The sequence below is a fragment of the Dermochelys coriacea genome, chromosome 2 (assembly GCF_009764565.3).
Source record: "Dermochelys coriacea isolate rDerCor1 chromosome 2, rDerCor1.pri.v4, whole genome shotgun sequence".
Taxonomy (NCBI): Eukaryota; Metazoa; Chordata; order Testudines; family Dermochelyidae; genus Dermochelys; species Dermochelys coriacea.
In genome coordinates, this window is record NC_050069.1 from 86,571,757 (window position 1) to 86,583,758 (window position 12,002).

The window sequence follows — 12,002 nt, forward strand, 5'->3', positions numbered from 1 at the left end:
GCCTCCCCCTCTGCCCCCGTGCACACGCACGCACGCACACACACACACTTCTTCTGATCATTTGACATAAAAAAAGTGGTCTTACGAGGACTTGTTTCCCTTTGTCCGTTCCTGGATCAGTTCACCCTTTGGATTCACTGTAAATATTCTGCAGTCTGGGACTCCCACTTTCGTGTAGGCATATACATCCTGCAGAAGCATGAACAATGATGCAGAAGGAAGTTATTACTCTGCTTTCAGATTCTCTTATGTGAGTGAGCACTGCTCAACAGAAAAAAAAAAACTTTACAGAAAGAACACGAAGATACATTTAAAAGCAGATTGAAGTAATTGAAATTTGGCTCTTCAAAAGTTAAAAAGACGACATGCAAAGCATCAGACATATTTAGAAGCCATAAACCTTAGACAGCATAGAAGGGGTTAGAATATACAGCAGCAAATAAGATGAACCTCCAGCCAGAGTCTGGGAAGTAAGATTTGTTCCTAGGCCTTAGGCCACAAACAACAAAATGATTCTGTGGGGAAATATTCCATTTCTGGAATGGAAAAGCAATACTTTTGGGGCCCATCCCTTTCTTGCTAGTTCAGGGCTCAGCAACTATGTGGCTGAAGACAAGACAGGGAGAGGAAAGTGAGAATTGTGTGCAAGAAGAAAGTTTCTGCATTGAATTGCTATGGAATTAATAAACTTTGGCTCTCAGAACACCACTGCAGAAACACCAAAGGATGGAATGTTATCAGATATTTATTAAAGGCCAGTTTCTGAGAACATTTACATGCGAGTAATTTCACTAATACATGTAGTTCCACCAAAGCCAGTAGAACGGCTTGCATGAGTGAAGTTATTTCTAAGTGTGTTTGTATGACTGGGTCATAAAAAGGAAACGTCGTCAGGTGTTTAATAAATTAAAGCTGTTCAATTTCCTTCTTACATTTGTAAAAAGACCAAAAAAAACCCTTATTTCCCTTGCTTCACAAATAAAATTGTTTGAGTGTTTTGACCCTTCAATTAGAAAGGTGCAGACTTACATTGGGCCTGTTTCCAAAAGCAGCATAGAAAGGCTGTTTACTCGGAACAAACAAGTTCTTGATATCATTCAAACACTCGATTTTGAACTTTTCAGGCTTCTTTTCTATCACTTCCCTGGAATAAAATTTGAACACAATCACTGAATCCTAAACCACCATTTCAGAGGGGTAATTCCCCCCAGTCAGCTGGTGTTTGCATTCTCACAGTACGTTGTGTGGCTGAAATTTCAAATGTGCAGATATTGTACCAGCTGTAAAAAAAAAATAAAAATCCACTTGCCCAAGACCAGTAAAACATAACTCGTTTTTTCCTTTACCAGGAATCGCAGTAAAATGCAGATCAACAGATTCTGCACCTGGGCTGGTAAATTTTAATGCCATACCAAATTCATAACTGCTCTGACAAGGTCTCTGCCACCTCAGAGGATCATTTAAGCAGATCAGGAAAAATGGTAAGTGAGAATTTGTAGGAACACATTAGGTCTACTCTCAGTCCTGCTCCCACTGCAGAGAATGGCAGTTTTACCAGTGACTAGAGGGAGTAGAACTGGGGGCACTGCTGGCCGCAACTTATTGTGTCAGTTCATTTTTATTTTATTTTCTTAAGACTATATTACTTTTACCTTAATTAGCTATCATCAGTGACAAGTGATTAGTCTATTGAAGTTTCCAGCAGTGATTGTCTCAGATATTTAGATAACTCAGAAATGTTCAGCCTTCTAGATTTGTTCTTGATAATAAGTGATATTAATCATTAGATTCTTGTCACAATTTGAATTTCCAAGGTTCTAATACCACTCAGTGTGGCAGTGAAAAGATGGGAAATCCAGATTAGCTTGTGGAAGTTCAACTCTGCAGTTCTTGCAGCCATATTTCTCTGGACAGAATTTTACTCATACCTACAGAACCTTATGTTAAGTGTCGGTCACAGGATGGGAGGAAGAGGAGTGGACAAACACTTCCTTTACTGGGCTGATATTTTACCTGCTATAACAGCTTTTAATACACGCATATGATCACAAATGTTACATTGCAAATTAAACATTCTGGAATCAGCAAATGGTTTCAGGGGGTCATAATAAAGCCATGGCCCCTCTTCAGTTTGCAGGGTTAAAAATAAAAACAATGGCATAATGATAGTTCATAAAGCAACCATTTCAGTCAGTTTATCAAACCTTTTCTATTTATCTCCTCCCACTCCCTTGCCTCCTTAGTACAAATAAAATTGCCAATACCTATGTGCTTACCTATGAAAGGCCGAGAACAAGCTGCTGGGGGACAATAATAGGGGGCCTCGGGGTAGGATTGTTCCTTTGTCATTCACCCAATGTAAGTACCCTCTTGTCATATCTGCCATTCCAATGGCACGAGCAGAGCAATACAGAAACTTGTAGCCATTCCTAAGGAAGAATATTCTGCTTAATTTATATTCCAGCTAAAGAAATTTTTTGCCAAGATCAGCACTGTATTATGGTAGTGCCTAGAATCACCAATCAGGGCAGTAACCTCATTGTACATTTAGGAGGAAGAGGAGGTTGTGCCTACTTTGAAGAGTCCGTAATAATTTAAAGACTCAAAAAGCAAGCCTAATAGTGAAGGGGAAAGGAGAGCAAGTACTAAGACTTGCTCTGCTTTGCACACTGTTACAGGTTAGATTTATGCACAACCTGGTGGTTCTTATAATTGGCAAAAAATTATTTTGTTAACAAACCTATATCCAACTCTCATTCAACCCCCCACTATTAACTACAGCAATTATTTAAATGTGCATTTGCAGATAAGGACTCCATTTCTGAATATTAAAAGGTTCTGCTGCTGTTTGTAGACAAAAATATTTAGTTACAGTACATCACATCAGAATTGCTGAACAACAATGAGTTTTCAGTAAATCTCTAAAAATGCTCCTGCAGACTTTCCAGGCACATCTATTCATATGAAAAAAAAGCTACAGCTGAGCATGTTCACAGTGTTGGTTTTGTGTGTGCAAGTGGATGCAAGTGCATTTTTAGAGGCCTGATGAAATCTGACCCACAATACTAAGATTGTTCCTTCCAATGCATAAGATATTGAAGTTCTGCCCTACTCCCATTGACAGTAATGGGCATGAAAAGGCAACATTTGGCCCTCTGCATTATATCTGAGGTCAGCATGAAGGTTTCAAGGCCTCAAATCTAATCTGTCAAGGCAATGATTCTAAACTTCAATTTAGAAAAATTGCATTGAAAATAAGTTATTTGAAAATATCCCCAAACAATTACTCATCTTGTATCCCTCAGGCACAATACTAAATGCAGCTAAATACTATTCCCAGGGCTGTTGGTGAATAGTGGTGTCATCAATATGTTTTTGAAAAGTATTTGCCACACAAAGGACCAAATCAGGAAGGAAAAAGATATTTGTTAACTTAAAAAATCTAAACAATTTAAAAGATTACTAGACTCTATGCTTTTTAAAAAGCTGAACATTTTTAAGAAGCAGCATTAATTACTGTACACTTAAAGTTCAGTAACTTGCATGTATAAAATTATGCAAGATATAAATAGCTGAAAGCACATAGTTTAGGCCCAACATTACATTTCAAATAACTTTTATAAAATAGTTAAGTGCTTTCATGATTCTTTTAAAGTATAACAGACACTGCAATCTGAAGAACACTGCTACAATTCTGCTTCCCAACCAGCACAAAAAAGTTAAGAATGTCTTTAGAATTTCTGTTATAAAACTACAATTTTTAAAACTAAAATCTGAATCTATTCTTTAGAAATACAATGAAAAAAAAAACAGATTACCAGGAAAAGTGGTAGTTGATGGGCAAAGCAACGGCACGTGTTTTAGAAAGTTCTGTTAATGTAAAATAATTTAGTTTGTAGCAGACAATTTATTTTTCATTATTTAGGTCATGAACAGGTGGTCCAAATCAAACTCATTTAATCTGATTCATGTTAATTTTGTTAGTCAGTAATCCCAAATACCCAGATACTTCAAAGTAAAATACATACTCATTGATGGAATGGTAGAGTTTTGCAATGCCTTGATGGGTCCAATCCTTGCCAAGCTGTGGGAGAATTTGCCCTAAGGCATCAGACCTAAAACCAAGAACCATCAGAACTAAGTATACAAGGAGAGATTTTGCATTAAAAATAAAAATACGTCACTGAATTTGTTTTGCAACAAATATTTGTGGAAGATTCAAAGAAACTCTGTGCAACACATTCTAGAGGTTACAGCAAAGCTTTGGTAGCTTGTCTGGATTGAGCCATTAGCAAGCCCACTATGCAACAGCAAGTCACTACACCCAGTCTCAAGCTAGCCACTAAACTGGAGGGAAGAAACCCAGGATATCACTGAAAGACAATGGTGCTACATTTCTTTTAAAACTCTCATCATAGATTACTGTAAGTAAAAGTAAAAATTACAGTCAAAGAACACTGAAGAATACTGTAATCAGCAATCTTTCATTGGGATTCTCTCTATGATGTAAATTTAGAGGATAGGCTGGATTCAAGCTCCCTTTGAATGACTCTTTATAAGCTTTTCAAAGGAGGGTGCTATAAATAACAGTGAAACATATAACAAATTTAAATAAAAGCAAAAATGATGTAATGGTACTTGCTTTGTTATTGTTCCATCAATATCAGAGATGATGATTTTGTCATTCCAGTTCCAGAGGTATATTGTTCCTGCACAACGGCAAGTACCTTGGTATTGGGTTGTAATACTAAACACAACATCATTTGGACCATCTCTGAGCTTCAATTTTGCCTTCAAAATGAACCAAAACTATTAAAGTGTTTTGCATAGTTAAGAGTTTTAGCAAAAGAGCTATAGGAAATGTCGTGGGTGTTCATACACATCTACTTGTAGAATCAGATTAAATATAATTTGTAATTATGTACTTATTGCATCCTCAAATTAAAGCCATTTCACAAAATCCAATGTTAGCTTGGTGCATTATCCAGATACAACAACGCAGCCTCTTGCCTACCAAAAGAAACATTCCTGGTAATTTCTCAACTTTCTCCCTCTGCTAGTAAAGGAACCGATCCTCGATTTTATTTTAGCATTATTCTACACAAGCAATTATCTTCTGATAAAAGAATTTAAAAAAACAATGTATATCTCCTTTCTGAAAAATCCTTGCTATTCTTTACTACTGAGTTAACTTTCATTGATGCAAATAGACAAGATTCGGAAAGATACCATTTCTAGAGCGTCTAATTATATCTAAGTAGATGAAAAGGAACTAATTATGCAAGGCCATCTGTAATATCTATATTTAGAATTCCTGAGCCATCTTTTATTAATACTAATATGTGCCTCTTCCTCATCTAGAGAGATAATTCCCCCCCCCCCCCACGTACACTAGCAAAAATGGGACCAGAGTTCAACACTGGTGGAGCTCCACTGATAGAATCAATGTAGTGTTGTTGTTTTTTTTTTACCACAGTATCATCTAATTCTGTTCAGAATAAGCCTGGACAGAACAATAATAAAGATACCAGAGGCCTGGCTGCATTCCAGCTTCTACTCCTGCAACTGTGGTGAAGTCACACCCTGGATAAATTATGGGTCCCCACTTTTGCCAATGTGGATCAGCCTTTATGTGATGTTATCCCTTCCTACTTGTATATGTCGCTCTTTCAAAAAGGGACGGAAATGGAAATTAAATTCTTGCCTTGATGAGAAAGAATGATCAAATATTTTGGACTATTCGTGCATTTAAAATGAGTTAAAATTTAAGAATCACGTTCAGAATTGGACAGGACTCCTGCACACTGCTTCAAATATGTGCAACTGGACAGTTATAAGAGTCAATGGCATGGGAACTATAAGAGGGTGTACAATATAACACGTTATTTAGCAATGTCCTGATATAGTGGTTTGACTATTTTCTGCAGAAAAAATATGGACTACAAGGATTATATTTGCTAGATGATTTTTCATCATAACACAGAACTACAAAGTCTTTTTAAAAAGACTGCAGCATTCCTACATAGTACAAGAAAGCAGAGGTCCTTTAAATCCAGTCGTTCCTTGTCCAAAGTGCTAAATATAGGACCCCATATAAGTGATTCTGGTCCTACTTTATTTTTATTGGAAACTTAAGTTCAATGGTTACCATAGTAAGCTTAGTGAAAAACTCAATATGAAAAAAACAGAACACTTATCAGAGCTGCAACATGCAAATATATACCACTTACTATTTGGTCTGAAGACAATCTAAGTGACTTCTTATAAGAGACAGTGTTCCCATAGCTTGAATGTTCCACTGGGACCGAATCTATTTTTAGGGATTCTTTCAGCTCTTGTGACTCTTCATCACTAGAAGAATCATCTTCTGTCAGCCTAATATGACATCAACCAAAATAAAAGTAAGATGTAGAAAATGTTTTTGTATTGGCTTAAAACTCATGTCTTCTCATATGTGCAAGACCAATTTTAAGTATCAAGATTTTCTGCTTGTATCAAGGATTTGCCATGGCCTTGAGAAAATTAGCTCTTGAGGTGTACAGATTTAATTTAGGATAGAATGTGTATTTTGAAGAAAAAGAAAAATGTCCACACCATCTTAATCTGGCTAAACCACACTACGATGGGAAACTCCACTACAGATTACTGAGGTTTGTGTGTTACCATGTGTCAAACTAGGGCTAGTGTATGCTAGTAGGGTGGGGAAGAGACGTCTTGTAACATCCTGGTATTGGTGAAGCCTTGAAACAATGCTATTTACATTGGGGCTGACTCAGGGTTAGGGACATGAGACCAGTTTGTCACTACTTCTGTGCTATTCAACTAGGTACACCATAGATGAAGAGGGATATTGGACAAGTGGTGGTACTTTATAATAATTCCTAATGACAGCTCTCTGAGACCAAAGGTTAAAGGTGGGCTAATAAATTACACAATTTAGAGGCTAACCTCTAAAGATTACCCTGTATGTTTTTATTTCTCTGCCAATTAATCTGAAGTTTCAGAATTTAAAATAACTGGAGTTACATTTAAGTTTCCTGAGGTACCTACCACCATGGCATACTTAGATACTTTCTTAAACCTTACTCTCATCCCTTCTTAAAATCTTGGAGAGGCAAGGGGAACAAAACATTAGGGGACTTATTTTAACAGCCAGCACTAGACAGAAAGAAGTTTTGTGCTGGTTACTACTAGTCCCCAACTATGTTCTTGAGTGACTCACTCACTACATTCAATACTATTTTTATTGTTTTGATTCTTGTATGTTCCCCAAAAAGAGGGCATATTGTGCAAATCATCCAATGAATTTAGGATTTTATAAGAAGAAACCAACAGACACCATACACTACATATTTTCATATGATTTAAGGCGTTAATATACATTGCTAGTGCCTAAACAGTTTATTGCCAAACAGTTTCTTGTGGAAGTGTTGGCTGAAACTATCTGTTTTTGTTTAGTAGCTCAGAGGAAACGTTTCTTCTCACAGTAAATCCTCATGAATCCTCAAAAATCATGACACTATTGAGTCTGCAAACAAATCTTCAGACAAAAACACACCTGCTATTAACTTGTTCTTTTGAAGTTGCTGGAAGGTCATTTGTTCTTTGTGCCTCAGACTTCCCCTCCTTTGCCTCTGGTAGCTACGATAGCACAAGAATCAAGAACATACCAACATTTTCGGCATCCGCAATGACAAGAACTAATTTACATTTCAGGCATAACCAAATAGCTATCATATAAGCAGTAAATTTGATACTCTATCTGTATGAGGTACTCAAATTTGCTCATTACGGGGACTACTTCATAAGAGATCCTTTCATAGACCATTTCTCCTCAAAATATTTAATTCTGTAGGCAAACAGGAAGGACTCTGCAAACCAGATACTAACTAATGTAAATAATGCTCTAATCAGGCACTTTCTGGTGCACCATCTACAATCCAAATCTTGCAACCAAGTCACTTATGACAGTCTTAAAAAAGAAAAAGGATAAAATCAGTACAAGACTAGTGTTTAGTGGTCTTGATCCTAGCAGGCAAATATGAAGGGGCTTGGGGACAGCCATCTTTAGAAATGGACCTCTCCAAGCTTGGTGGTGGGGCATGCGTGCAGGAGAGCACGATGGAAATGGGCACTGCTTCTGACCATTTTGTAGTAATCAAAACTCTCGATCCAACATCTTTTAGAAACATTAAATTCACTAAAAATAAACTCTGATAAGTGTTGAAGTTAAATAAATGCATGTTCAAAGTACTGGAAGAAAGATTAAATCAACCTAAAATAGCTAGTCAAAATTAGAGTGCTGTAATTATGTAAGGGACAGACTGACAGAACATTGCCCATTTTTCTATTTCCCTTTTATTTGCATAGGAGTTCCCAAAATACACTGCAACTTCATCAATTGTCTTCAAAACTACTTTTCAAAGGTTTGCAGTGAGGACAATCTGAAATAAAGGCTATGTCAAATAGGCTAGTTCCCACAGTGGGAACTACTGGGTGTGAATTGCAGCCTACTGCGCTGTAACTCCTTCATATGGACGCTGGCATGAACTAAAAAAGGTACCCAGCATTACAAATTAGGTAATTTAATTTGTGCCAACAGCATCCACACAGTGGAGTTACCGTGTAGCATGCTAGCACGTGCTGCAATTCACATTCCCGTAATCCAAACTGCAGAGCATTTAAACAAGCCCCAAGATCCTTCAATCCAAATTTATTGTGTTTAGTTAGTAATGTTACTAGTGATATTTTAGTCTCTAAACCTCAAAGAAGTTTAAATAGTTACATAATATTGATGAATAATTGAACATGCGCTGCACTTACTGCCAAAGATCTGATCAGCACATGTTGTCTGATGCATTTAAGAGCAAAATTTCACAGCTGATTTTGATTCACATAACCATGAAAAGATAAAATAGGCTTCAATTACTTGTTTAGTCATGCTGTCCCTCTTGCGCCAGAACCACCATCTTCCAGATTTCTTGGGCATCTTGTCTTTAACCCAAGACTCTACTGTAGCCTGAAAATGTTTAGTTTAGTTAAGTTATACATATACATTAATATATATACACATACACACACACACAAATATTAAAATTATAGTTCTGTATTACTGTACATACAAATTGCATTAAAGTATAAGTTTGTGTTAGTTTACCTTGGGCAAACTTTTCTGGAACACCTGCAAGCTGAGAATCATGGGAGCAGCCAATGCCCAGTTATAATACCTGGTTTAAGGAGATAGTCTTGATGAGAAGCTACAATAAGGGCTGGATTCAGCAGAAATAACTGATTAGCATGCAGCATGCTCTTTGCTTGGTAAAAATAAAGTTTGATTTTTGTTGTAGGCTGCTCATAAAAACATGCAACTAATGTTTGCTTCAAGTCAAATAGTTTTCCTAATGTACACTGTTTACTGTTAGTGACAAATGCTGCAAGATCTTGCTTTAGAAAATGCAAATCTGACTTTAATCTGCAATTCAAAGGCATGTTGCATGAGCAAAAGATCACAAATACAAAATACATATGGAAATACAAGTTAGAACTGGAACTGAAAGATACAGTACCTTTAAAATGTATTACTAAAAAAGGAAAGCTATATGAAATGTAAACATTTTATAGTAATGGGAAATTACCTGTTGTAAATCCTTATAACTAGATTAGGATTGTCTATGAGTCCTGGATTTTCAGCAAATTCATTGTAGGTAATAATATGTTCCATGAATTTTTCTGCAATACAAGGACATTTTATCAATTCACTTAAATATTAACTGTTTTTGCCTCCTCTTTTTGAGATTGCCTTCAGTAAATCTATTGTCTGGTATATAAACTAATAAATCCTTTTCCTTGAGTTTTCAATTACCTTTGCTGACTTTTTAACATCAGCCAAAAGAGATGCTGAAAATGGTCTACGTCACAGGTGAAAAAACGTGAAAGCTACCATGAACAATTCCTCAATTGCAGAACGGCCTCACCTTCCAGACCCCCCACTCCATCAGTCACAGTAACGAGAAGTAAAGTAGTACAGGAGAGAAGTAGAGACTGATTTACTTTTTATTTTTTAAAAAAAGAAAATTTAAGTGTATCAAATCATGAAATTTACACATTGAACCTACAAGTAACAATTGTTTTGTGAGTGCCAACAAGTACCCATTACTTATAACAGCTTTTGACAGCAACTATGCAGTTTTACAGAAATTCAATGTTACTCAATTACCTTCTCCCTCCAGTGCACTAACCCCCTCCCTTCCCCGCCCCACATGAGGAAGATTTTTTTTAATATAGCTTTTTATAATTCAAGTCTGATTTTTATACCTTATACAAATCACATCACCAAGATATACATTCAAAATGTGTATCAATCTTGGACTTTATAAAAAAAAATTAAGTTCCCTTTGGCTGCTGGAGAAGAATATTTATGGCAAAACTTGAATATTGAATAAAACAGATACTAAAACTTAAATATCCCATTATGTTCAGGAAATAAGAGTCATTAAGGAGAAAAAGAGTAAGCAGCATGTATGGTTAACTTTCACTTTCTACAGAGTGTGAATAATCGAGCAGGGAAGTCTAGAGCCAAAACCAACGTGACATGAAAAGATCAGGATAAGGAAATATTTTGAGAGGGGAAAGGAAGATGAATCTTCACTTCTAAAGCAGGATAGTCCAAGAGGATGACATTTGCCATCCTACCTCTTGCTGAGCAAGAGATTAAAAAGAAGAAAGTCTATCAAGCAATGGGATACAAACACAATTTTAAAGCTTTATACAATGGCAAAGCAAGCAATGCAGAGGGAGCCAGTACAAAACGTGGTCAGACATTTCACACATGGTGCAGCAGCAGGAGAGAAATAGCTGTCAGGAGCTTTTCTTGTCTAGTTTTGGACTGATCCGCCCATAATATAAATGCAAATCATCTATCCTTTGAAAATGTTTGAGAGTTTATACTGTATTCCACAGTAGTTGATTTACTCAAAGCATATAAAATACAAGTATGTTTTCAGCTCTCTCATGCTTCCCCAGGTAGAGCAAAATTAAACACTAACAGCTTCATGTGTCAGTCTTCTAATATAAGAGTATAGCAACCTTAAGTAACTTCATTAGGCTGTACTCAATTCACATTTCTGGCTTAATTTGACTTAGTTTCTTACATACCTTTAGAGATCTCTCCATTTTCACTTAGACCTCCACAGACAGAAAGTGTGACATCAGGCAAGTCCATAGCAGAATCAGACATGCACTCTGTGCCACTGTCAGCAGCAGCACTTCCCACTGACTGTGGTGACTGGGAACCAGAGAGGGTATCTGACTCAGTCCACGGTCTGGAACTTGGATCATTATCACTAGAGGAAAGGAGTTTACATTTTGTGTATGTAATTCTCTTGCATACACATATGTATGTATTTTAAGTTATATGCAACCACAGTATTACGTGCAGCACATGATACAAAATGCAATCCCAGCACTACATATTCTTGTATTTCAAATATATTTTGTTACAAAATTAAAGATTTGTTCTACAATGATCAGATTTTCTTTTCTGAAAAAAGAAAAGGAGGACTTGGGGCACCTTAGAGACTAAAATTTATTTGAGCATAAGCTTTCGTGAGCTACAGCTCACTTCATAAGCTTATGCTCAAATAAATTTGTTAGTCTCTAATGTGCCACAAGTACTCCTTTTCTTTTTGCGAAAACAGACTAACATGGCTGCTACTCTGAAACCTATCTTTTCTGAAAAAGGAAATCTGAGTATTTGTGCACCCAGATGTTAACACAAGGTATTTTCTCTCACTAACATTTCCTTTCATCTCACGATTGAAATATTAAAATGGAATGTCATCTGCTCTTACATTACTGACATATTCTTTGTGATAGGAATTTATTTTGTAATGATCCAGACCAAACAATCTGGCTCTAATAAATAGACAGAGATTATTTGTCCAATGGTCTGAAAACTGAATAGGTTCATGGACCTAAAGATCAGTAATTAAATAACTTAAAAA

The 12,002-nt window shown here is 36.4% G+C and overlaps 1 protein-coding gene across 4 annotated transcripts in view; it reads right to left on the reverse strand.

Moving 5' to 3' along the window:
* LPIN2 (lipin 2) overlaps positions 1-12,002 on the reverse strand; it is a 77,527-nt gene that overhangs the window by 4,418 nt on the left and 61,107 nt on the right. For 2 of the 4 annotated variants that reach the window (XM_038393304.2, XM_038393303.2), the window contains exons 9-19: positions 11,155-11,342; positions 9,636-9,729; positions 9,158-9,227; positions 8,930-9,019; positions 7,559-7,641; positions 6,231-6,375; positions 4,643-4,791; positions 4,029-4,115; positions 2,277-2,429; positions 1,030-1,144; positions 86-189 (exon numbers count right to left, since the gene is read on the reverse strand). In XM_038393304.2, coding sequence (XP_038249232.1) covers positions 86-189; positions 1,030-1,144; positions 2,277-2,429; positions 4,029-4,115; positions 4,643-4,791; positions 6,231-6,375; positions 7,559-7,641; positions 8,930-9,019; positions 9,158-9,227; positions 9,636-9,729; positions 11,155-11,342 — 1,278 coding nt within the window. The remainder of the gene's footprint in view (positions 1-85; positions 190-1,029; positions 1,145-2,276; positions 2,430-4,028; positions 4,116-4,642; positions 4,792-6,230; positions 6,376-7,558; positions 7,642-8,929; positions 9,020-9,157; positions 9,228-9,635; positions 9,730-11,154; positions 11,343-12,002) is intronic. The other 2 variants (XM_038393313.2, XM_043508043.1) reach the window with 2 other exon arrangements.